General features: G+C 39.9%; 1 protein-coding gene across 10 annotated transcripts; it reads right to left on the bottom strand.

Moving 5' to 3' along the window:
• Nucleotides 1–32: 32 nt before the first annotated feature.
• On the bottom strand, nucleotides 33–27,286 carry DDX4 (DEAD-box helicase 4). 10 transcript variants are annotated; one of them, XM_082241930.1, is made up of 22 exons: nucleotides 27,265–27,286; nucleotides 26,412–26,601; nucleotides 24,700–24,763; nucleotides 23,140–23,187; nucleotides 20,996–21,070; nucleotides 19,602–19,652; nucleotides 18,653–18,709; nucleotides 18,458–18,523; nucleotides 17,590–17,670; nucleotides 17,334–17,366; nucleotides 17,047–17,094; nucleotides 14,772–14,816; nucleotides 13,627–13,769; nucleotides 11,934–12,086; nucleotides 10,684–10,838; nucleotides 9,013–9,142; nucleotides 8,051–8,217; nucleotides 7,364–7,509; nucleotides 6,048–6,147; nucleotides 2,841–3,111; nucleotides 2,643–2,750; nucleotides 33–484 (listed from the first exon to the last, which is right to left on the bottom strand). In XM_082241930.1, exons 2-22 carry the CDS (start codon nucleotides 26,562–26,564, stop codon nucleotides 395–397), a joined length of 2,184 nt encoding a protein of 727 aa, XP_082098056.1. In that variant the 5' UTR covers nucleotides 26,565–26,601; nucleotides 27,265–27,286; the 3' UTR covers nucleotides 33–394. The 10 variants fall into 10 exon arrangements, with proteins under 10 accessions (XP_082098056.1, XP_082098053.1, XP_082098055.1 ...); XM_082241927.1 differs by lacking the exon at nucleotides 27,265–27,286 and adding an exon at nucleotides 27,096–27,203; XM_082241929.1 differs by lacking the exon at nucleotides 27,265–27,286 and adding an exon at nucleotides 27,092–27,114.
• Nucleotides 27,287–27,633: the final 347 nt, after the last annotated feature.

Raw genomic sequence — 27,633 nt, 5'->3', positions numbered from 1 at the left:
AGGGCGGTGTGATTATTATGTACTGCACAGAACATGATCCTAAGTTTTTATTTAGTGTTTTTACAATAATTTACAACAGTTCCTTGTGGCAAACTGGTGTTATTTCACACAACCATTGAACAGATCAGAAAAATAAGTAATTCAAAAACAAATTAAAACTCCTGTATGCTTATCCCAATCACCTTTCCTGAACAATAGGGAACAGAACATTAACAATTTCTTGAACATTTTAAAGTCACAATCCTAAGCACATTTACTTAGAAGCAAGTCGCACTGAAATCACAGGGATTTAATAAAATAAATTTTAGAAACCAGCCAGTTTCACACATGACCATCTTGTTCGGAAGATTTAGCATGGTAAATTAAGAACGTTGTTCCATGACAGATGGTAGCCTCAATCCCATGACTCATCAGGTGCACTTATATTTGATGCTGTAAATCCTCCACCTCCTCCGCTGTGGTGATTCTCTTTGCCATGGTAAACCTACATTAAATCAAAGTTGAGCAGATTTTCAAAACTATATATTGCAATGAGAAGGTATGCAACAGGATTACTTTTCTTCTTGAAGTACCTGCCATATTCTGGCTGCCCAGAGATCAGAAAACCTATAGCCATCAGTACTGAACACCAAATATTCTGAAATAAATGAGCTCTATAGTTCACTTCCACATTTGTGGTCAGAAGGACCAGGTGCGCAGCCTGGGAGTCATTTTGGACTTGCATCCATGGAGGTGCAGTTTAATTCTGTGTCCAGGGCGGCTGTCTACCAGCTCCTTCTGGGACGCAGTGCCTGCGGACTGTCTCGCCAGAGTGGTGCATGCTCTAGTTATCTCCTGCTTGGACTACTGCAATGCGCTCTACGTGGGGCTACCTTTGAAGGTGACCCGAAAACTGCAATTAATCCAGAATGTGGCAGCTAGACTGGTGACTGGGAGTGGCCGCCGGTCCTGAGAGATCTGCATTGGCTCCCAGTACGTTTCCTAGCACAATTCAAAGTGTTGGTGCTGACCTTTAAAGCTTTAAACAGCCTTGGTCCTGTATACCTGAAGGAGTCTCCTTCCCCATCGTTCAGCCCAGACACTGAGATCCAGCGCTGAGGGCCTTCTGGCGGTTCCCTCATTGCGAGAAGTGAGGGAACCAGAGGGCCTTCTCGGTAGTGGCGCCCACCCTGTGGAACGCCCTCCTATCAGATGTCAAGGAAATAAGCAGCTATCCTATTTTTAAAAGACATTTAGGGAAGTTTGTAATATTTAATGCTGTATTGTTTTTAACACTCGATTGGGAGCCGCCCAGAGTGGCTGGGGAAACTCAGCCAGATGGGTGGGATATAAATAATAATAAATTATTATGATGATGATGATCACAATTTATCTGTTTAATCTGTATTCAGAGATATACAACATTACAAACTGGTCTTGTGCACAATAGCCCTAAGAAAATGACAAACTATGCCACAACTCAACCAATACCAATACCATTGATACTTTCATTTGGTAAGTTGTCAGATACAAATTTACTTACTATACTTGCAAATACTTGTTACCCTCTTGACTGATGTAACTGCAGCATGTTTATGTCTATAGAGAACCTGAACCTATGGACTGTTGCCATTGCACAGAGTGCTCATATCATATCACCAAGAAAGTCCTGTAACAATATGAAGGCTCTCTATGCTCCACTCAAGATATTACATTACTGCTGAGAGATTGAAAACTGGCAACACAGGCTTTTTGCGGTAGCTGCCACAGAGAAATCTTAACACAAAACTAGTTTTTAACACCACATTAAAGGGAGTTAATTCCCGTTCCCACTGCTAGTTTTAGCATCTCTACGCAAGCGAGAACCTTGTTTAAACTTGCATTATTAAACCAGAGCCATGAGAAAATAGCATCTGTATACAGAAAACGCCTGAGCCCCTGCCCCACTCTGGCAAATGTGATGAGCTCCCACCCACCCCTGATCTAGAACCTGAAGTGGTAACAGTGGATTGCTTCTAACCTCACAGGAAACAGCAGAAAAGCACTGTCTGCTTGCTTTTGCTGCATATGCATATTCCCTGGGAAGAGGTGTCTGCAGAGAAAGCAAACAATGTCTTTTCCCCTTGCATCCCCGGGGTAGAAGAATCGCTTAAGGAAGGCTGATCCTTGGAAAATGGGTTATTTCCCCCCACCCCCTGGAAGCACATGCTGAGCAGGGGTTAAACTTGGCTCAGGTTTGCTGAATGCAGCTCTCAGGGGGGATAAAAAAGCAAGTTTTTGAAAGGATGGGCTTTCCTGTTTTCCCTCTTTTCTAGGAAGCACCACTTACTTGTGCAGCAGCTGAAGCAACCTTTAGCAGAGGGGCCCTTCAGAGAGCAGTTTGGCTCTCTGATGCACCTTCCACTCACCATCAAACCTCCCTGGGGCTACCTTTAATAAAGGTGGTACTGCAGAGAGTGGCTGGGTAAACTGCTCCCTGAAGCACTCCCCCCCCCCCTTTATTAAAGCTTCCTGGAGTGAGAAGTTAAAATGGGGAGAGGGGGCTGAGGAGCTTCAGAGAGCAGCTTGTTTAAAAGTGTTCTTCAAGACTCTAAAAACTTTCAAGATTATCCAAAATAAAGTTTTTGGATCAATCATTATCAGTGGTTCTGCTTAAGATTTACCTTTCGAGAGTCAACAGATGCAAACATGTTTCCCCTTGGATTGCTAAAACCAATTCCACCAGAAGTACAAGCAATCTCTTCTAGCCACACTGGCACTTCTTGCTGAGCCTTCAAAGAAATGTGATAGTGTGTCATTTGTTTTGTGACTTTCAGTTTAGTAGTAATAATAAAAGCAAATTTCCAGAACAAAACACTTACATCTGCAAGTACTTTGACTAGAGGCTGTGCAATAGGACTGTCTGAATTAGCATCAAAGAAAGAAGTTGCTTTGCCAATATTACCACAACGCCCAGTTCGTCCAATCCTATGAACATACTCATCAATTGTGGAAGGGAGATCAAAATTTATGACATGTTGAACGTTTTCAATATCCAGACCTCTTGCTGCCACTGATGTAGCAACAAGAACAGGGCATTTTCCAGAACGAAAATAATAAAGAGCTTCTTCTCGCTCTCTCTGTTCCCGATCACTGTAAATAGAAAAATAATTACATCTCTTTCAAACGTGAGTGAAGTTCAGCGATTCTAATACACAAGCAAACAACACCAGGAATATTCTTATTCAAATGCATATTTGCCAAGTTAAACATGTAACTAAAAGCTAATATGTAATGTTAAATGGCAGGAGAGGCCAGCTTTGCAGATATTTAGGGTCATTCAAAGTTAGCAGCATATACGGCATGGCAAAACACATTTCATTTGTTCTGAGCATAAGTTAACATATATTCTATTACAATTTTATTGTTACAAAACTTTACAGCTAATGGCTTTGGGGGGCATTTCTTACTGTTTATCATAAAGTTTAATTCTTGTCTCAAATAGTTGTGTGTTTCTACAGAGCTCAGAGAAATAAAGCAGTCTATGAAAAGAGGAAAAATCTAAAGAGTGTCTATCAGCTCATATCATGACTACTTCAAAAGTCATTCCATGAAATATTTATTCCAACTTTTAGAATCCTCTATATGGTAAGTTCCAGCTTGTAAGAGGCTGGGAAACAAGTACATGAAACTTACTCTTCAGCTGTAGTTACCATAAACATATTGACAGTTATTAATAATATACAATAGTTATTTAATTAAACAAAAGCATATCTCATCTTTCAAAAAACAATGTTTTATTGACTTTGTATCAAAATACACAAATAAAATAAAAGTTAAAACCATTTAGAAGATCATAATCACTTCAATTCAGAGACCAGCCAAGATTTATACTCCAAACATCCCTATGTATTCTCTGATGCTTTGGAGGCCTTTGGGTACAAGAGCAATCCTCCAGACTCTTCACTAGCTTCAAACTGGGTGGGGAGCTGTGGCACTCCTCTCTGTCAAGCTCTCTGTTGAACAACTGGAAATATTCAGGGCAGCAGGAACCTCACTACTTTTAGAATTTTGGAGAAGCTAAAAACATTATCGGGGGCGGGCGGGGGGGGGAGAACACCTACCCTTTTTCCAAGCTCAAAAGTGTATGAACCTCCACTAGGTTTGAAAGTGGTAAATGTGTATTAATATGCATGTAACCTGCTGGTGATTTTGCTTCGTGTACCAAGCTGGGAGCAAAGAGTACATTGTAAAAAAGCAGCTGAAGTCCAGTATCATGCCACACTTTTGAGTTTCTGCTCAGATACAGCACAACCCACTGTTGCTTGTGCACTTGTGGCAATGTTGCCTTACAAGAAAAACAGGCATGCACAACTGTTTAACAAGTCTTTTGCTACCAACCTTTATGCATGGGAAGTAGCCATACATCCAAAATAAAACAGGAAGTAAATTCAGGAAGAAAGAAATGAAACCAACTGAGAACGTAGGTTTGGATTAGTATAAAGACCATAGAGTTAAAAGTCCAGATCCGACTGCAATCTAAAATGTTGAAAGCAATAGGGAGAGAAACAGGAAAACAAACAGTTGTAAAGAAGATACCTTGTGTAAGTTGCTTGTGTCATGTGCTCTAGCCTATGTACTGTTGAAAAGATTTCCTTTGCGTCTTTGGGCTGGTTTGGTACATAATACCCATAGAAGTTTGGCCAACACTCTTGGCTAACATTCAGGGTTTGTTCTTGGGTTTGCTTTTGCAACCTGTGTCTACTCTATATCCATTTTTTTGCAGGTAGGGGGAAGCAAAACCTCCTCAGAGCAAGTCTTTCACATAGGAGAAAAGGAGAATTGTACCCACAGTGTGACATCCACTCCAACAATATTTGATTAAGCGAGGCATTCTATCCATGTCACATGTACCAATGACTTATGATATGGTGCTATATGGATGAGCCTTAACTAGCTTCCCTCCCCTTCCACAACCAGGAGGTGGCATACTGCTGAAATAAGTTTCACTTTAAAGAAACTTATTTCAGTATTATGTTCAAACCAGAGATGACAGTTCTGTAACTCATGGCATGAAGCTTGTTTTAAACAAGCACCTCTGATGGGAGCATAATTCTAAGCTAAATTACTTAAAAAGTAAAAATAATATCAGAAGCCCTTCTCCTTACTGTACGGGAGGAAGTGGAAGTGTGCACGTCAGACTTTTTTTGCTCAGGGTTTTGAGCACATAGCTGTCAACTTTCAGATTTGAAAATAAGGGATCAGCAGCCTCACCTGTCCCAGGGACAGTCTACGGGATGTCTAACAATCCGGGATAGCAGCAGGAAACAGAGTTGGAATAAGGGAATTTCCCACAAAAAAGGGAAGGTTGACAGCTATGGATGAGCACACTCCAATAATCCATGGTATGGTACAAGGTGCAAATGCAGTTTTCAAGTCATCTAGATACAAAGAAAATTCTGCATTGCATCCTACTATGGAATGGTGCACTTACCAAGTTATGCAAGCCCAGACGTTTGAAACAATGCCTGAATGTTTTTCTGTGTTTGAAAAAGACCACTTTAGAATTGACAAAGAAATGATATGTCATGATACCTTTTTATTGTATGGAATAGCACACTAGTTGTACTGATAAATATATCCTCGTATGTTTACCGTGAAGCTGAGAAAGAACACTATTCCAAATAAGCTGAAGCCACCAGTCTCATACCTTACAAAGCCCCTCCTGAACATAAAAAAGCTACCTCAAGTGCAATAAAGACATGCTGCTGCTTCATTAAGACAGTATACTTCTGAAACCAATACTTTTATATAGTGTGCTGAGGCTATACTGAACTGGCATCTCCTTACTAAAGAATGGTAGGATAGATTGAAAATAAGGGCAAAGTACAAATTGCTGGTTAGGATAATTAAGAACAGACATACCATATAATGGGGCAAGTAAAGAACCATCTTGCCCCCATGGAAGGAAAGAACTTTCTCTCTCTCTCTCTTTTAAAAAATCAATGCAGTTAGCTATTTGAATGTCACCAGCTTATAGGGTGCTTTAAAAGTAATTGAATCATGATTTACTATGAATATATACTTACCCATGAATACTTGTTGTTGCTATGTTTTCTTGGCAAAGGAATGTTGCAATAAAGTCTGCTTTTTTCTTAGTTTCCACAAACACCATGGTTCGCTTATCACCTTTACAAAGGCAGATATAATGTTAAGATATATCTATTCAAATAAAATAGTAAATCAATAGTTTTCAAGTGCCAGTAGTAATTCTGATGCCCATATTAGTAAGATTGTTAAAAATCTAGTTTCTTTGCTTTTCAGTATTTTACGTTAAGCTACCAGACATTTACTCATCCCAGCTTTTCTCAAGTAACCCTCCTTAAAATATCATCTTTAGCTTCAGATTGAGAGGACTGCTTTATTTTTAGCTTTCTGGAGAATGGTTTAGTAATTTTAGGCATTTTATGAGTAGCAGTTATTAATAGTACTTCACCATATAACTTTCTACCATTTAGCACAGAGTATGCTTGGAATGAAGCCAGTAGTTTCTAGTAATTCCCACACTATATTAAGGAAAGTCCAGCTAGATCTGGTTAAGGGTCCATCTAGTCCAGCATCTCACAGAGGCCAACCAGATTACTCTGGGAAGCCAAGCAATCCATGAAGGCACATACACTCTCACTCTCTCCTGTTCTGGCTCCCCAGCAACTGGTACTGAGAAGCATGCTGCCTCTGAAATCTTCAGACAGTAACTACTAGTCATGGTAAGATGCAAAAGCAAGACTTGTAGCCTATACAAATAGGTTTTAAGGGACACACAGCAACAATCTTAAACGTTAACCAGTATAAAGTCAAATAAAAGCATAGAAAAAAATACAAAATTCCAAATTGCACTTCCAATTAATTCTGTAATAGCTAGACAGAGAATGGATATTAGAATGATTGGCAGTAATTAAGGAAAGGACAATATTTTTGTCTGAGATCAAGGTGTTGCGAAACCCTAAAACCCAAGGCGAAATTGAAAATTAAAACACCTCTCTCGTTAACTTCCTAAATACAGCAATCTGGATTAAGCAACATTACACTTGGAACTGGGCAATATAGTGGGGTTTTTTTTAATGTACTATGTGGAATGTGTAGATGAGATCATTAGAGAGATAAGGATAGCCTGGTCCAAAAAAGTTTGGTTTGACCAACAAGCAGGCTATCCTTATCTCTCTAATGATCTCATCTACACATTCCACATAGTACATTAAAAAAACCCCCACTATATTGCCCAGTTCCACAACTTTTTGGTTTCAAGGGGCTTAAGAGTTGACAACTAAAGTGTAACAAAATTCTGTGTCGATTGGTTACATTTCATTATCTTTCTAAGAGAAGAGACCAGTTACATGGTAGTTACCTGTGCCATTGAGAATCTCAACAAGCTTCTCTCTCTTGTCATACTGATTCACTTTAAGTATTGTCTGCTGAACATCACTGCAGGCTCCACCTACTTGTCCAACAACAACAAATAAGTACTCTGTCTTCAAGAATTCTCCAGCTAGCCTTTAAAATGAACAAATAAATCAAGTTAACTTGGAAGTAACAGTTAAGTTGAGGAGAATCAGATAAATAGCTTGGATAGTAAGGTGTATATGCAAGAAAGTGTATATGCAAGAAAGTGTATATGCAAGAAAGCAGAAGTTAACTATCAGTCAGCTAGTTCTACAAAACACATTCATATGTTCATATTACATATAGTGCATGCATTTTCCAATACTGTGTTCCAAAACATAACCAACCTGCACAATTGACAGTGACTCTTCATATGTGTAACAGTTAGATAAATAAATGCCTCTCGTATTAAATGTGCAGGTGTGGACCTTTTGGAAAAACTCATGTTGAAATGTTCCCACTCTTATTAGTAATTTAAAATTTAGGATTCATGTTTTTAAAAAGAACATACCCACTGGCAGAGGAAGAGGAGCGCGGGGGGAGCGCACTGCCTGCAGCAGCGCAATCCCAGTAGGGTGCCATTGCGGCTGCCCCCACCACCAGGTGCTCCACCCCCCAGTGCTGGAGCATGAAGCTCTGCCACTGAACATACCTCTGGATTTCTTCAGGGAAAGTGGCACTAAACATTAGTGTTTGGCGGTTTTCCTTTGATGGCATGCCTGGAGATGAAATTAATTTCTTCATATCTGGGCCAAATCCCATATCCAGCATACGATCTGCTTCATCTAACACCAAATATTGTAGCTTCCTCAGCCCAATCTAAAGAAATTTAAAGTTAACCCAAAAATGAAGAAAACTGACTTCCATTGTATGTGACAGCTATACAAACTTAACATGGTACAGTATTAAAAAAACACATCTGCAACGCTTTTCATCCTACTCCCTTCGCTATAATGCTCAGCATAATTAAACTCCAGATGAAAGTATACATTAACTTCTACAACATGGTTGCCACCTAGCGGCAGCAGTAGATTCCAGGTGTCAGGCTGCTACATTTAGACAGGAACTGGTTCACTTCACGCACAGTACAGCTACATCAGTGTTACCCGCAGAAAACTCCTCTAGTTACTCCACTAGAGTTCTACGACAGCAGGTGCTTCTGCAACAGCACACTGACTCAAGAGATTACAGCTAACACATGCACATTTCAGCATCAACCTTGGTAAGCATTTTATTTTATCACAGGTAACCAGGTTGCAAACAGCATCTGTATACTGTACATTGCCAACATAGATAATTTAGTAATGTAATACAGTAAAAGCACAGCACTTGTTCTTCTGCCTAGGTCAGTGCTAGGCCACCCTTAACAAAATATTTTATATTTTTTTGTGTCTATGTCTGAGCGCTTGTAGTAAACCAGTGCCATAAAGACAATTAAAATGTATTTCCATAATACTTAGTTGATGGGTCCCCAATTGTAAATTTTCTGTGTTTTGTTCTAAATATTACTATAAACCACTTGGATTTTTTAATTATATAGTGGATTATCAATATTTGTTGTAATGAGAAAACACTTCAATTTATTGGGGGGGGGGATTAGCACACAGATCTCACCTTTTCTCTGCCTATGAAATCCAAAAGCCTTCCAGGGGTAGCACACAATATATTACAACCTTGCATTATCTGACGAAGTGAATGACCTGTTTGTGTTCCTCCGTAAGTCACAACTGGTCTTATACAAGTTCTAGGCACAAGAAAATATATTGCATTTCTCATTTAGTGATAATAGTGAACACATTTCAATGTCTCAATACCCACTTACATATTGACATAACACCATGGCCTTAACAAAGCTACATTATCTTCTTTTTATTTTATATTAAGTGTTATCTCCTGTACTACAAATTTAATATATCAAATATAAAATCCACTGAACAACCACATGCCCTTTGTGCATTTTAACAGGGCTTGAATTCCACATGATGAGGAAAACTCACTGAAAATGCATGGAGACTGTACTGCAGGAGTGTTTGATGGATTGAACCCAAAGTTACATGATCACATTTTAAACTCCCCCTGAATTTGCAAAAAGCATTTTGCTAATCAGATTTTGGAATCAAGTAGGCTATTTACTCTTAAAAACACAGCTATCAATATTTGAACACTATTCAATTTTAACAGAGACTGTTGAATCATTTCTGAAAAAAACAAATAAATATAAAAAAATACAACACAATAGCTGTTCCCTCAAGACTGAATTCCAGAAGAGCATTAAGATATATTGCATGGTAAAGATAACACTGTCACTCTAATAAGATGTTAACCATTTTAAGTACTGCTTATAGAACAGGGGTTCGGCTATATAGGAATTGAATCTGGGATATCTAAAGATATCCAATATTAATTTATACCGGAGTCAGTATATTTCTCTCCAACTCAATTTCCTGAAGGTATGAATTAAGAGTTCCTGAATGGTTATTACTTTTACACATCAGTATGATGTAGCTGCTGTGGGGTCACCTGTGGTTTGTTTGGGAGAAACAAACCACAAGCTCTAGTGTGCACATCAATGCTAAGCCAATGCTCTGCTTTGTTTTTCTCTTATGAAATACCAGAGGAGGGTTTGACGAATGAGCAGTATGCATCAGCATATATCTGCAATAAAACAGACCATGACTTTCCTACAGATCATGCCTCAATGCTTTCAATACTACTTTATTTCTGATGAGAAGTTTCAGGTGTTTACATTGCCTTCCATAGACCAATGCAAACAGGCCTAGTAAGTGCATTCTTATAAGGTCAGATCCATCATTTAACATGCAGCTTGTGGAAGCTATTCGCTATGATGTTTAATCTTCAAGAACACATTCAGAGTCATGCAAAGCTGGTAATAGGCCCAGGCTAAATGGGAAATGTAGGTCCCATTTAACCAAAGCCCCCCACCCCATTGCCTCTACCAGGGGTACTCGGGAGTAGGCCTCCTCAAAATCATGGGCCTATGCCAACCGGCCCACCTATCTCCCCCTCTGGTTTTTGCCCTCACATGTTTATCATCAAATTCCCCTTTTCAGTACAGTATACGTATTTATGAAGCAAGCATTTTGCTCATGTCAGAGTAATAAAAGTCAGAATACATTTGGCAATTTGCTTCACCAAACAGGTTCACATTTCACCACACCAACTTTGCAGGGGTTCCTTAATTACACAAACAGCACTTTTACAACCAAAATTCACTTACTAAACACACACTACTATCTTTGAGATTTAGCTTGTTCAAACACTTACCCATGTGCAAATTTTCTTGATTCCAGAAAGATCTGGTTTATCAGTTCTCTAGTTGGAGCTACAATTATACATTCTGGTTGTTGCTGTTGTTCAAATTGAGTGGCAGTAACTCCATCACGCATCATATGAGCCAAAATTGGTATAAGAAAAGCTGCCTAAAGGGCAAATATATTATAGTTGACAAGTTTCTCACCCCCCAAAAAAGGAAAACCCCAGGATGTGTTCTCTAATCTCAGTATAAAGAAGCCCACAGAAAGGAAAATTAGCAGAACACGTTCAAAAATAACTAGGTGACTATGGTCCATCATCTTTCTTTTCCCTCCTTCCTATCAATAAATAAATACATTTCTGAGAGGCAAATTTAGGATAATTCTTGCTTGAATCTTTGTTCCAAGTCCCATAATGAGTAGATCAAAGCACAATACACTAATACGCCAAAAGATAAGGCTGTTTATTCACTTCAGATGGAACTAAAGTATAGACCTAAAGGCAGCAGCAGCAAAGGAGATGTATTAAAATATTCAACCAGTATACCAAATATGCACATTTTGACAACAAATTAAGATATTCACAGAGCACCTGTACTGGGAAATATGAACCATTGCACCAGTGGACATGACAGGATTCCCCCTTATTTTCCTTCTCCTAACGCTCCAGAACAGATTTTGGGAGGGAAGCAGAGGGTAAGAGTACCAGTAAGTGCTATGTGCCCAAGCAAGGCACCACAACTGAATTTTTTAATGCTATCTGTAACATGCTTAAAGTAGGAAAAACCCAATTTAGCCTGATGAAGTGTTTGTTAAGTGAAAGCAACTCTTTTCACAATGAATATAGTTTCTAGTATTTCTAGAAAGTGAAACATATTTTCTTATGTTTGTACGAAGCGAACTTTTTTCTAACAGGTTTTCATAATATAAATTAAGATGAGTTATAGGCACTTCAAAAATATGTTTTTCAAAGACAAAACCAAAATGGGATTTTGGTTGGGACCCAAACGTAACATTCACAGAGAACTTATTTTTGTTGACCCACCATTTAAGACTCTCACAGTTCATTAATGGATCCCTACCAGTGATTCAGAAATCACCGCTTCAAGTCCATCTTGGGAATGGATTGAAGTGCCAAGACAGACTCACCCACTGGGCAAAGTAAATAACCTGGAAATTAAATGCTTAAAAACCAAGTGTCAGATTATTATTGCGGCCCCAAATCCTCCACCTCAAATAGCAGAATCCATCATTTATACTTACTGTTTTTCCAGATCCTGTCTGGGCACATGCCATTAAATCACGCCCTGCCATTATAACAGGAATACTGTATTTCTGCACTGGAGTAAGTTTAAGATATCCAGTTCTAGCAATGTTCTTCATCAATGTTGGACATAGATTAGCTTCTTCAAAGGTCTAAGAACAGAATGGACATGTTAAAAGCAAATAAAATTGAGAAAGCTAAGCAAATCAATACTAGCATCAAAAAAGCACAAAAAGAACATAAAGTAGCATTTTCTTGTTATCCCTAGCAACAAATAAGTAGAAATTAAGTGAATCAGTAGGTCCTTAAGTACTGTCCTTGAAGTACAGAAATATTTTTAAAATAAAAAGGCAGTTCAAAAGTTTTGCACTGTCTCTGGAATAGCAAGGCAGAGGCTAAAAAACATCTTTTCTAGGAGAAAGAGTACCATAACCTAGGGGTTACCACTAGCTCTCCTTATGTGCTCTTATATTTTTAACACAACCTGCAACCTCAAAACTGAGCAGGTGGCCAGACTTAATGATACCTCTAAACCAAGGACTTTTGGATGAATCCATTCTCTTTCTTAAAATAGCAAAGTATTTGTAAACTGTAACCATTCACTGCAGTTTGCAAGACAGGAGGCCTCCTGCAGATAACATCTCTCCAGGAGGTCCATTCTGTATTATGTAGGAAGCAGACCTTTAGCAGGGCAGCACAAACTCTTTGGAACTCCTCCTTGTTACACACAACAGCTGCAATCTCAATGCCTACTGAAGACCTCCCTTTTTCAACAAGCCTTTTCAGTGAAAAAGTCTATCCCAGTCTGTATCAGCTTTGAAACGGTTTACATATGCCTTATTGTTTATGTTTTTATTGTTCAGATGTTTTGAAGCATTTCATAGGATGTAATTCATAAATAAAACAAAATAAATTTAAAGTATGTTACTGAGGGCTTCCCTAAGCATCTTTTGTATCTACACAGTCCAGACAGTAATATAAATGTAGGTTGAGCTAATCAGTTACAGGAACTAATTAACACTCTAGGTCTTACAGATTCTTTTTTGTATAACTATTTTTGAAGCTTATAGGATCAAGTGGGGCTGGGCAGACTAGGGCATGGATCCACTTTTTAAAAATAAAACAAAATCACTTATGTCACTATATTTCTGAAATCAGCAAAGGAGAAAATAGGTTGCTGGTACATGAAATTTCTCTTCAAATCTGCAGAGTCTGGCAAAAAGAGAACTGTACACACAAAGTGGTTTCTTTATATGGCATCGCTGAGCATTTAAAAATGAGATGGCAGAAAACGGTAAACATAGCACAGGACACACTAGTAGTTACCATTTTTCTTTTAACCTTGTAACATAAAACCAACTGCGAGTACAGCTGTTACCAATCAAAAGCATTCAGTCTGAAAGGTACCTTACAATGGACTTTCTCCACGTTAATATGAGATAAAAGGATTACAGTTCTAAAGGAGTTCAAGAAGAAAATCTTGACCTGCTAACGTCTTTAAGATCAAGAAAAAACAAAAGTCAAGCTGAATTGAGGAGTCAAAGCAGCAAGTGAGCCTATGACTATAGTCCAATATTTTAAGTAAGTAGATCGGTATCAAACAACCCAAAACTTGGTGACTTTGCACAACTGTTCAGTCTCTTGAGGCTAACGAAGTTACTTGTTAGAAATATTTAAAGCAGCAGCACTAACCAGTATTGCTGGTGGGGGGTCATGTCCTGAAACTTCCACAAGAATGTTATCGTATTTGTCAAAGTTTATCCCTGTCTGGTAATGTGCAAAGATGGCTTCTTCTTCTTCTGGTGGTGGTGGTGGTACGTATGTCACCTTTGGACCTGCAAACACAAGAGTATATGTTAGATTTAATCCTTAAGAAGCAAGTGTGCTAGCTATACAAAATTTCTCCATTTCGTTATGTTTTGGGCAACATGGTGCACTGGAAATCTGCTTGCAGAATGCAACTTCCAGTTTCAATTCTCCCCCTTCAACCCCCACACTCTGCTCTAGAGTGTCTCCCAAACTCTGGAACAGATTTTGGGGGCACATTATGAGCTGCAGGGAGAATAGGAGATGAAGGATAAGCCCCACTGTGCCAGTACATGTCTACAAGCATTAAGTTGGATGCCACCATCTGAGCACAGAATTTCTAGTAACATACATTTTGGGTACAACACAACCATATCTTCATTTTCACAACCACCACAATCATTTTGTGACAATGCTTTTCAGATTGTTTTACTTGCATTAATTTTTTTTCCTCACTAAAAAACTTTAGTGACAAAATCAAGATTGTGTTTTTTTCTAAAATAAAATAGCCAGTGGATTCCTTGAATCCTATGAGCTTCTGGCAAGAAACAATATGGATAATAACATGTACTAGTACACTCTAGTCTTCTTCCTTTTATAATACATACATCTCCAATTATATGCACTATTTTAAATGTATGCATGACAAGGAAACAGTATTGAATACTGGCTGTAGTAGCAAAACTTATCAGGAAAGAGTGAGAATAATTGGTGATTTGAGAATGGACTCACAAAACTAAGTAATTAAATATATTACTTATCATTTTTAAGTACTATTATATTTAAAACCTTTTTCTGTGAAAAAGCAAGAAACGAAATAGCCACCTGGAAGTGTGACATCTGGATGTAATCGTAGCCATTTCATTTTTATTCCCAAGGGTAGGTAGAAATGCTCTAGATATTTCCGTCTTAATGTGCCATTAGGTATTTTAAAAGTTAAAAGTGTGAGCTGTCTTTACGTTCATGAACATCAATAATCAATCAATTTTCTTAGTATCTCTTGCCACTTAATTTGCTCTAATTTAACGTACCAGCGCCATCACCTGCTTCTGAATCACCATCCGATTTCCACATACCTTAAGCGAAATGAACGTTTGGAAGAAAACACTATCAGTAATAATAATAAATTTTTATTTATACCCCGCCCTTCCTGGTTCAGAAAACCAGGTTCAGGGTGGCTAACAACAAATTTAAACCACTTAATTGATGCAACAAAAAACAGCATAAAATACAGTATAAAACGTGAATAACAATAAATTCAGAATTCAAAAATCAATTTTTTTGGGGGGGGGGGATCCATCCAATAAACATTAGATGATCACCAGGGCTAGCTGGCTAAATTAGTCCTACTTGGGCCAGCGAGGAGACCAGGGGAGAATTGGCTGTGGGATCCAAGAGCAGGTAATCTTCATAAAAAGGGGAGGGGGAGGGGAGGAAGGGGAATAAAAGATCAGACTAAGTTCAAATTGAAAGCCAGGCAGAATAGCTCTGTCTTACAGGCCCTGCGGAAGGAAGTTAAATCCTGCAGGGCACTGGTCTCATGGAACAGAGAATTCCACCAGGTCGGAGCCATCACTGAGAAGGTCCTGGGCCCTGGTGGAGGATAATCTGACTTCCTTAGGGCCCGGGACCTCTAAACTATGATTATTCATGGACCTTAAAGTCCTCTGCGGGGCATACTAGAAGCGGCGGTCCCGTAAATACGAGGGCCCTAAGCCACAAAGGGCTTTAAAGGTCAAAACCAGCACCTTAAACCTGACCCGATACTCTACTGGGAGACAGTGCAACTGGTAAAGCACTGGGTGAATATGCTCCCATGGCAGGGACCCCGTGAGGAGCCTCGCTGCAGCATTCTGCACCCGCTGGAGTTTCTGGGACAGTTTCAAGGGCAGCCCCACGTAGAGCGAATTACAGTGGTCAAGCCTGGAGGTGGCCATCGCATCCATCGCAGGGATCACTGTGGGCAGATCAGGGCCGGAGAGGTAAGGGACCAACTGCTTAATGCGGCGAAGGTGGAGGAAGGAAACAGCCAGATTTTTTTTAAGTTGCTTATATCTAAATAATTATTATTGCAACGTGCATACTGTTTTTCATTCAGAAAATACAGAACACTTTACACAACAATTAAAAAGTACAACACAAACAATTAATATTCCAGAAAGCCATTATCACTAAATTCAAAACTGAAGAACTAGCATTAGCAACTAGGAAAATACCACAGTGAAGAGTCTTTAATCGTTAGTGAAAGCATGTAACAGTTTATTGCCACCTCTCCACAGGGAATAGATAGTTGCTGCCACAGGGAATTCCTGCTGATATAAAGCAGGTCATAGCACAGCCAACAGGCCATCTCCATAGACCTTAGTGACCAGATGGGAAAAAGTAATTTGAGTAACCTAGTCCTGAGCTGAACCTGTTAAAAGGAAATCCCACACAATACATTACACTAGTTGAATCATCCAGTTACCAATCCATGGATCAAGCTATTTCTGTTCAGTAACTGGGCACAGTGATCAAAATCAGTAGGTGCTCCTAGTTACTGAGGTCACCTGGGCCTCTAGTGACAATGATGTCGCAAGGACCACCCCTAGAATGCAGGCCCCTCCCTTCTTTCCCATCCAAAACAAACAAGTTCCCACTTGCTCACAGGGTCTCCATCTTATCAGGATTCCCTTTGAGTTTATTGGCCCTCATCCAGGTACCAGCTCAGGTACCAGCATGGTTCCTCTAAACTTAGATGTGATAGAGAAATAGAGCTGTGTGTTGTTAGCATACTGGTGCCTCAAATGTCCTCAGGTTCACTTTCAATGACTTTATATAGATGTTAAATAGTATTGGACACAATGTAGTATCTTGTCACCCCCACCCCCATATTACTTTCTGGAACCCAACATGCAGGAAGGAAATGAACCACTAATACAGTACAGTGACTCCAACACCCCATTATCAGAGAGTCAGTCATGGACGATACCATGGCTGAAGGTCTCAAAAGCTGTTGAGAAATCAATCAAAAGTAGATGATCCAGTAGCTAAGGAATCAGGAACCTAATAGGACAGCCAGAAGAGGGAATGGCCTGCACACATATATACCCTCTACACTCACAGTGACCTCCTTCAAGCACCATATATTTCTTTGCCCGTCGTGACTGTAACAGGGACACCGTACCCATTCTCCCCCTGCTCACCTTGCCCTGGTATATCCCAATCCAGAATCCCAGCCTGTGAACACCCAACCACACACACCAACAATGCTACACTTCACACACCCAAATATATACCTAAAACTCAATCGCACCAGACACATACCTCTTCCAAAACCTCCAATTACTTCTTCGTTGCTTCCTTTGTAGCCACCTGTTTAAAATGTTGAAAGGAATTGTTAAAAATAAAAGCAGTTTTAACAACACAATTAGAAAGGATCAGGCAATTATAATGCAGATCCTTATGCTAGGAATTCAAAGTGAACAGATATGGGACTTGGCCAGATTGAGACAAATTATCAGGCACCAAGGTTAGTAATAAACAAAATAGTTATGCTTAGAGACAAAAAAAAGTCAAAATAGAAATGTTTTATGTGAACAATGGATTCTTACCTCTGCCTCCTCTGCCTCTATTTTCAGAGTCACCTGAAAAACAAATGCATAATTGGAAGAATGTGGTTACAAATGAAGCGCAATGTAAAACCAATCACCAGTCAATTTATTGGTTTCTAGATTGTGCATGTCTATAATCTATTATTTTAGTCACATCAACTGTCAACAATTCCATGCAATTTTCAAATCCATACCACCACAGAGACAAAGGGAATAAAGCCAACTATATATATCAAATTTCACTTTTAACTCTTACCAGTTGAAGCACCAAACCCTCCTCTTTTGGAACCAAATCCACCAAAAGTCTGTCTTCTATCTTGTTTCTCTGTTTCATCATCTGTTATAATTGAACCCAAACATAAGGATTTCTTCTGTTTTACAAGATGAAAAGGTTTTCATGCAATGGTAGAATATAAATATTTTAAATGTTAAAAGCAACTTTTCTAAAATAGCACTCTCCAGCCCACATGAACTACTAGTATTTAAAAAGCAAATACTGTATTAGCATTAAAAAATACATCTTACCAAGTAAACGAATTATAATACAGACTGATATTAAATGAATAAAAACTTAAATCATACCTACTTCACTCAAATACTGAAAAAGTGTATTTTTGAATGTGTTGAGTTCCATCGTTCACCTTACATTAATTACCAGGGATAGATCAATTTGAAATAAACTTGTACTGTGATTCTTTTTTTATTCTTATAAAATGCATGGGTTTAAGTAATTAAGAAACACTGCCACATTTTCTTCATACCACTCATTTGTAGGTGAGTTCTCTCCTAGATGTGCACTGAGATATTTTCCCCTATATCTTATGCTCATTTCACCATGTATCCCTTATCCTCTTCTGGTCCAACATTACAATTTAAAAAGTTTATATACATCTGGGATAAAAACAAATATTGGTCTTAATCTGTTGGTAACTAATGACTCTTCAAGACAGTGAGTCCATTTAAAGGTTTTTTTCCTCCCCAAATAAGTGTTTGTGTAAGTTATCAAAAACAAAATCTTAACCACAAAACCTATCTGAGATATTTTCATTTCTAGACTCTCTAGGCTAGACTGAATAATTACATTTTACTTGGTTACTAACACAATTAAAAACTATAGAGCTTACTTCCAAATCGCCCAAATCCTCCTCTGCCAGATCCTCTTCCACCCCTATTGCCACCAGCAATCATTCCTTGAGAACAAAGATACAACAGTATTTGATCAATAATTTTCTGGTCTTAAAAGAACTTATGTTCCAAAACCAGCAAGGAAGAAAACGCAAGCATGGGAATTCTAAGGTTTGTTGTTTTTAGGGCTTTACCTCCTCTCCTAGGAACTTCTCTGTTTGGCTGGCTTTCTTGGTCATCATCAACTACTTCTATGACAAAAATAAAATAAGGAATAAAAAATTCTCAGTTCTGCAGATACTTAAAAGTTATCTTAAGGATGTAAGCAAAGCTCACATTTATCTTTCAATTTATTAAAAAACAGGTGTTTTTTATTATTATTAAATTTGTACACCGCCCTTCATCAGACAATCACAACTTATTTCTCTATACCAAACATGTGCAAATATTATTGTACTATTGCTGGGGTTGTACATTTCCTCACAAAAGCAACAGCACGCTGAGGTCCTGAGCTGTATAATGCTATATGGTCAAAACTAGCACTTTGAACTGAGCCTGGAAAATGATAGGCAAGCAGGCATGTCAGAATTGCTATTTTATGTTCAGACCGTCCTGCCACAATCAACAATCTGGCCAAATTCTGCATTTTCCAAACCATCTTCAAGGGCAGCCCCATGTATAATACTGTACACTGAGGCTGCATTTTAATGTTTCAATATCTTAATGTTGTATTTTAATCTTGTTTTTAAGTTGTATTCATTCAACTTGTTTTTATTATTGCTTGTTAGCCGCCCTGAGCCTGGCCTTAGCTGGGGAGGGCAGGGTATAAATAACAACAACAACAACAATTACATTGCAGTAATCAAACCTAGATTTCCAGAGTTTAGCCATCTAGAAAAGTATCATGGTCAATTTTATCAAAAGTTACTGAAAACTCAAGGAGAAATAACAGGGGTGCACTTCTCCTGTCCCTCTCCCAACAGAGGTAATAATACCAGGCAGCCAAGGCAGTTTCCATGGTAAAACGGGGCTATACAGTACATTATAACTGTCTTGCTTTGTATTTAGTCTAGAACATATATTTTAATGGTATTTTAAAGTATATCAACAGATGGAGGACTCTGGGGAGGTTTGCAACCGTACCTCTATCAAAGCTTGAAAACTTCCTTTCTTCAAATCTATTTCCAGATGTAGCTGTAGAAAGCAAGAGAAAGGCAAGTGTTCTACAAGTTCATTCACTCACATTTCAAAGCACACATGAACATTTTAAGTAGCCCTGAGGAACATTAGCATTTATTCCCAGAATTTCTATCCCTCACTAGTGCCTGTCCTTCCCTCTTCTTGGCCCATTGTCTTCACTGGCCGCCTATAATTAATACATATTTAATATGGCAGAGAAACAGGTAAAGTCACATGACTATATTGCATGCCAAAAGTAAACTGCTTATTTTCTACTTTTTGATACATTTTTAGCACAATCCAATGCAAATCAACTTAGAAGTAAGCCCTACTGGATTCAGTGGGGCAACTCCCAGGTAAATGTCCATAGGGCTATAACCTCAAATTGATATTTCCCTCCCCCTTCCCTGCAAAAAAGATCCTACAATACAATGCAATGGTTCCCAAAATGTGGTCCGAAGAAGAAGAAGAAGAAGAAGAAGAAGAAGAAGAAGAGTAGTAGTAGTAGTAGTAGTAGTAGTAGTAGTTTGGATTTGATATCCCGCTTTATCACTACCCGAAGGAGTCTCAAAGCGGCTAACATTCTCCTTTGCCCTTCCTCCCCCATAACAAACACTCTGTGAGGTGAGTGGGGCTGAGAGACTTCAAAAAAGTGTGACTAGCCCAAGGTCACCCAGCAGCTGCATGTGGAGGAGCGGAGACGCAAACCTGGTTCCCCAGATTACGAGTCCACTGCTCCTAACCACTACACCACACTGGCTCTCCATAGACCACTAGAGGTCTACGAGCTTCATCCTGGTGATCTGCAGCATGTCTGCATTAAATATTTATGTTGATTTTAACTGTATCTTTGTTTTTATTTTATTACAAGAAATAAAAGCAGCAATAAAAATTAAATTAAATTAAATTGACACAATGTATTACAATTGCTACAACTGGCAGAAAAATCATTAAGTGGTTCAACAAGAACCTCAGCAATTTTCCAGCACTCCGTAGAGGGAAAGGTTTGGAACCATAGGTAAAAAGATATAGACACACACGTTTCAGTTGAACCAGAATGAATACTCGAAGCATCCTCATATTAAACATTACACTGATTTCAATTATCATGATTTACATTTACCATTAAGAATATTTTTTTATCAAATTACACTATCAGCTCTCTCACAAAATGCCTTAATTTTTATCAAATAACTTTATGCACACTAGAGCTTTTTCAAAGTTACTGAAGCAGTTAGAACTGTTTGACCAAGTTAGTTCAACATTTAAAAGCGTGGTTAGGATTAAGATAAAATTGCAGATGCCAGCAACAACCAGCACCTGCATGTGACAAACACAAGTTTGACCAAACAATCTACCTCGGTTTCCAAAAGTCCTTCCACTTCCAAATCCACCTGCTGGTTTGTCTTCTCCATTTGGCTTTCCACCAACACCTAACAAATGTCAAAAGATTTGTTTACCACAGACGATTACTTTCTTTACTTTGTTTAGATATACAGTGGTACCTTGGTTTAAGAACAGCCCTGCTTACGAACTAGTTGGTTTACAAACTCCGCAAAACCGGAAGTAGTGTCCCGTTTGCGAACTTTACCTCAGTCTAAGAATGGAAGAGCGCTGGCGGCAGGTGGCTTTATTAGGGAAAGTGCACCTAGGTTTAAGAACGGTTTCGGTTTAAGAACGGACGTCCGGAATGGATTAAGTTCGTAGACCACTGTATTGAAGACTGTTCAGTATGAACTAGTTTGCATAAGATGGTATGCCAATGTGCAGGCTCCCAGAGGGCCCTGCAGTCACTTTGCTCTTCAGTTGTCTTTTTCACTGTCAAGCTGTGTTGAACTCAACTAAGACAAGGTTTACAGCTTGTGGTTAGCAAGAAGGGAACTATGAACTCTAGCTTTAGCTCAGCACAGCACAGCAGAAAGGACTAGTGAAGAGCAACGCTGCTACAATCTCCTATGAGAGTCCAGACATTGGTGTGACCTCAACAAGAAATAGTTGGGCCTACTGTGTGTTGCAAGCCTGCTGTATGGCTCAGTTCAGACATTGATGCAAAACAATTTCTGTACTCACCTCACTGCAATGCTTCCTTATTACAACATATTGCTAAACTTTGATCTAGTACTGATCTAGTACTAATAGCAGAGATTAGCAACCAACTTGTGTGCCTGTCTACCCTTGCACTGCCCAAATACTTCCATCCTTTGCTTAGTGGGAAACTTGCTTGTACTTCTGATAATTATTTAATGTTATTTCTGAATGCAGTCAATGGCTGCATTTAGTTAGGCCTTATCTTGACTTAATACAGCCATTTTTCTCTTCCCTTTACATAACCCAGGAATTTCTTTTACAGGCAACACTGCAATCCTAATGTTTGCCTTCTCAGAATGCCTACTGAATGCAATGGGGCTTACCCACAGGTATATGGAGCTAGGATTGTAGCCCAGGTTTCCCTTCAAACTATGATGAATGGCTTCCAGACAAGCCAAACTATGAAGCCAGAGCCTAAAACTGGCTTTATATTCTTGCTTGTTTGAAGTAAGGAACAGTGAGCTTCCAAATTAACTAATGACTTCTTGGCTCACCTGTGCAGTTGTTCAAAGGTATATGTGTGCACACCTGGCTCACAACACAATGAAAGAACTCACTAAGTGATGTTACCCGCCCTGAGCCCGGTCTTGGCTGGGGAGGGTGGGATATAAATAAAAAAATTACTTACTTACTATTTACTAAGTATCTCCTATGCCCTTTCCCGTACAAAGCCATCTATGTAAATGCTCTGACCCACATACCAAAGGGATCTCATCTCCATATCTGGCCAGCAGTCATTCTCGCAACAGCCAAAATTAGGCTTCATAAAACTCACCTAGTACTGCTGATCAGAGGCTTTTTTCTAAACTAAACACTGCATGGGCAGCCATTTCAGGGGAAGGGTCACAGCTGAGATGGTGATGGATGAAAATGTTAATCTTCTTTCACCCTGTACTGTGACTTCCGTCTCCCAAAAATAGGCACCCCTGTTAAGCTTGTATTGGCTCCAATAAGAACACCTTTTCCTAACCTAATTGTAGCAGAAAAGGGAAATTAATGGGCAATACTGGATGTGTGTGTGCATGCATGCTACGTGTGTTTGCATGTGTAACACAATGTAGGGTGGCCCCACCCATGTTAATTTAGACCATGCCAGCACTGGCATATGGCCCCCAGAAAGCTGGTCTTTGGGGAATGCAGCCTTCAGGCTGAAAAAGGCTCCCCACCCCTCCAACAGGCAAAAAGAATTTTTAATTTTAAAGTGTTCAGGGAAGTATCATAGCATCAATCATGGACACAACTGTTTTCCAAAACCACTATACATACAGTGAAGACACATACCAACATTAAGTTACATTACTGTGCCCAATGAAAAGCAAAAGGTGTGAATGCACAACATTAAGAGACATATTTAGAGAGCCCGATATGATTTATATTTCCTAGAACACAAATGGGAATATACAGAAATATATACCTCCAAACGTACGACCCCAAGGAGCTGCATTTTCAGTGGAACCACGTCCTAAAAAGAAGTTATTACGTTGGACATTTTGAAGATGTTCATAAGGTACATGTTCAGAAGTACAGTTAAATATTAACAGATCTGCTGAAAAGTCAAATACTTATGAAAATGTAAGCATAAAACTATTAACAAGCTGGCAGTGCTTCAATGCACAAACTTTCAAATGACAAAATATAATAAATTATAATGATGACAGAACCTTCTGGCTTTGCATACTAAGTATCTTAAAGCATAAATACCCAACAAAACATCTATTTACCTTTACCCACTTTGCCAATATTCTTGGGGGGTTAATTTAGCTATTACCTGTATTCTTCTATTGTGCTGAGTATTTAAATATTAAATATTCATGCAATTAAACATCTTGGAAACTAAATTCACATTGGTTGCAATAAACACAAGTAATTATCCGTAAACTGCTATAATGGGGGAAGGAGGGAATCCTTAAGAATTACTCAGCATTCTCGACAAAAGTTATAAATATCTGACTCTCCATTCAAGGAAAAAATCCTAGATGAATGGACTTTTTAGGACCAACAAAAAATCAATGTGCAGACTACTTCACAAAGTCCGTTTGTTCTCCAGGTGCAGTCTAACTCAGTATGCAGCACACTTCTATACAGGTTTCCTTAGAAGTGTTCAATGACGCTTTGGACTGTAGCTCAAGTCCACAAACTATGTCTACATTGTTAAAAAGTGCCAATTCATGTAACCGTGCAAATAGGGGCTGGTACTAAATAAATAATAACTCACTTCTTACAGAACACAGAGGGAGAAAACTGAGTTTCGTAAGTCTGATCTTTTTAAGAAGCAAACATAATTTATTCAAAACGTACATTTCATCAATCTAGATCAGGCATAGGCAAACTCCGGCCCTCCAGATGTTTTGGAACTACAATTCCCATTATCCCTAGCTTACAGGACTAGTGGTCAGGGATGAAGGGGATTGTAGTCCCAAACATCTGGAGAGTCAGTGTTTGCCTATGCCTGGTCTAGATGGTAGCACTGATTGTAGGTAGCTGGCTACAGTGTTCCAGATTAATCAGAAAGTAGTTCTTAATGACTTATTTTTCTCCTTAATAGAAGCAATCAAAGTAATATAGGTAGCAGACTTGGTACTGTAGAAGAGGAATTAATTTACCCTTTCTAACAGCAGGAAAATTGCCTCCAATATATTTCCTGCTGCAAATAAGTTTCCTCTCTTAAAAAGTAAAAAATGTTTTCTTCACCATTACTGTTTTATTCAATTGCAAATTTATGCAGATCAATTAAAAAGGATCAACAACTTATATTTAGCCCAATTCACTCTACAGCCCAGCTGTAGGGCTTTCAAACCCCTCAGGTGAACTTAATTTCAACAATACCATAATTAAACTCATAGCTGATCTCATACAAGACTTCATAGTCAACCCAATTTAACAGGCTTCAACTGTTAGGAACACTTGACTACAAAGTTTTTGGTACCAGCTTTTTTCTAGACAGAATATTCCTTTTTAAAGTCTTATCACATACCTGGGGGGGTTGCATTCTGATTGAAATTGCATGAGGTTTCATTTGCTCCTGTAGACAAGCTGCCCTACAATAAAATAAAAATAATTTTACTATTTGTACCTCACCCATTTGACTGGGTTGCGTGAAGAGTTAAGACCATGCTGGAACTATTATACCAGCCATTCCCCCCGCCCCAAGTATAGTCTACTAGAGCCTTGCTTTTAACCACTCAACTGTTCACCAGAGGATTTCAGAGTCACATTTTTTAAAAAAATTGGTAGAAGGATAGTGTGTCCAAGCCTTACTCAAGCAACCCACAATGTGTCTATGTTTGGCATGGAGAAAGACACTTTTCCTACTCCCTGCTTAATATAGCAGCGATGGAAAACTTCTGTAGAAAGGGATGGAGCATTTGATGCCTCCAGCTGTCTATTGTGTTTTTATATTTTTAGATTTCTTTAATCAATTGATATCCCACTCTTCCTCCTAGTGGAGTCCAAAGTGGTAAGACTCCTCATAAGCATCCAGCGGGCAAACCTTCTGCATGAATAGCAGAAAAACAAGGCATGCTAGTAAAGATGGGGCAAAGCCACCTGTGCATTTGACACCAACCTAAGCATCTATGCTAGAAGCATGCAAGGCACAGCAGCCCCCTGCACATCCAGCCCAAGTACAAGCAGAATGACTTGCAGCAGAGACACAAATCACATCATTTCTCCACTGCACTTCTACACTGCACATGTAGAAAAATGAGGCCTCTTCCTGCATGCTCAGCATATAAACATAGAAGAGCTGCTCACATGGATAGTATAGTACTGGATCAAATATGAAAAAATATCCCCTTCTATTCCATGAACGTTCAAGCCACCATCCACATAACAGATGCTTGGGGCAGGGGGAGAGAGAAGAGGAAGAAAATAAACCAAGGTGACAGCGAAGTTCAGCGACAAAATAAGGCAATAACTCAATCCTCTGCATGCTTGCTTCTAACAAAGTCAAACTCAAATAAAAGTGTCGCATTCTTAAGTTAACTCTGTATAGAAGTGCATCCTAAAGCTGCATCCAAAGAGCAGCTTCCGATCGTGATTATTGCTCCAAAAAGCAAAGCGAAAGTACCTAAGAATTAGGCTTTGTCTACATATGTGTAGCATGAAGTAGGACTGAAGTACAAAAGTAGAATAGCCTGTGCCACTTCAAAAAAAAACCCCTTTCCAGCTAATAATAAGATGACTAGGCCAGAATATCTCTCCTTAATGTACACTACTTTACTTCCAGGGGAGATCAGTTCATATTACAGTCAAGCAGTATCTAAATGTTATCAAAACAAAGCCAATAAATAAAAACACGGCACTCTCAAGTGGGTCTTAAAAAGTCCTGGAGCTCAATCAATAAAGTTGCCACGCGCCCAGGTTTTCCCAGAAATAGCCAATCGGCTGTTGGAAGCAGTGTCTGGGCACAATTCGCTGAAACTTCTGGGAAAATCTGCATGTATGATAACCAATGTCGACAGTGTCATTTTTGGCAATTTTTCTTTAAAATTTAAAATCTCTCAAAAACTTCAAAAAAATAAAATAAAAAGCTCAAAAACTTTTCCGTCTGGATTTTCACTTTTTGAAATATGGCAACCCACTGGAATCTCCCCTCCCATTTTTCCACCAACCCACTCACACCCAAAGAGACACATTTACAGGACTACAATGCAATGGGTATGTTGGCCAGAGATGAGGAGGAACCTCTTCACTCATCCTGATTTGTGGATTCCCTGGGCAACCCACCAGCTTTTCGAAGCTGGGCTGAAAGAGGGGCAAAGCAGTCCTTCCACCTCCGCCCGTGGTACTGCTCCTGTTGTCATCTGTGATCTCCTCGTCCCAGTCTTCCTCCTCCATAGTGGTACCCTCAGATATAACCTACTCCGAATCGGCCCTGTGATTTGGGAGAGGGGAGGGGGAACCAAGAACACGTGAAACAAGAACAGAGGAAGAAGCGGCCTCTCTTGAACCCCAACGCCACGTTCGCATCACCTCAGACTGAACTACTGGCTGCAGTCCCGTCCCCCCATGGGCGTAGTCAAGGGGGGCAAGTGCCCCCCGGAATACTTAATTAACCAATTACATCGGTCCTGCTACGCCCATACCCACCCCGTCCAAAGCCTGCCTCACCCCGCAGTTCTTCTCCCCACACCTGTCCCAGGCCAACGCCCCTTTTCTCTGCCTTCTCACGCCGGCTTCAAGCAGCCCGCCACGAGGCGGGGCCCCGGCGACGGACCTGCTCCCGCCCAAAGCGCGGCTCACCCGCTACCGCTACCCGTCTTTCTCCCCCTGTCGGAAGGGGAGAAGGGAGGCCAGACCGTTAACCCCGCCCGCGCGACGGCTCTATTAACGCCTCCCCTGACGCGAACGGAACGCCTCGTCACCTACAGCACGTGCCGCAGCTGCCGCCGCCGCCGCGGCTCTCGCTGCTATTGCCGCTTGCCCTCCTCAGCCCCTCCCCCCTCCGTGCGCGCGCGCGCACTCGCCCTCGCCGCTGCTCCAGCCCCTTGCCGGGGCTCCGGTCACGTGCCGCTTTCTCCTTCGCTGCCTTCCTCACCTCCCTGCAACACCCCCGCCAATAGCAGGGCCGCTGGGGCTCAGGAGAGCTGCTCAAGGCGCGGGAGAGGGGAGGTTAGGGCAGTAGCGTAAAAAAAAAAAAAAGGAGCTCCCAGCCTGCGCTTCTGACGTAGCGCACTTCACCCCCGTTCCTTTTTTTTTTTTCCTGCGAGAGTTGCGGTTTGTCGCCGCCGCCGCGCGCGCGCATTCGGGGGGGTGGGGAGACGAAGACTTTGCCCTCAGGGCGTTTCCTAGAAAACTTTGTTTGTTTGCTTGCTTGCTTGCCTAGGACGCAAAGCGTTCTCAAGACGATCAAAACACACGTGTGCTTTATTTGGAAATCAAGCCCCGTCGAGTTAAGTTGGACTTG

The sequence above is a fragment of the Podarcis vaucheri genome (genome assembly GCF_965113315.1).
Source record: "Podarcis vaucheri genome assembly, chromosome: 11".
NCBI lineage: Eukaryota > Metazoa > Chordata > Lepidosauria > Squamata > Lacertidae > Podarcis > Podarcis vaucheri.
Note: the sequence above shows the minus strand (reverse complement) of the source record. Positions and strands in the feature narration are given on the sequence as shown.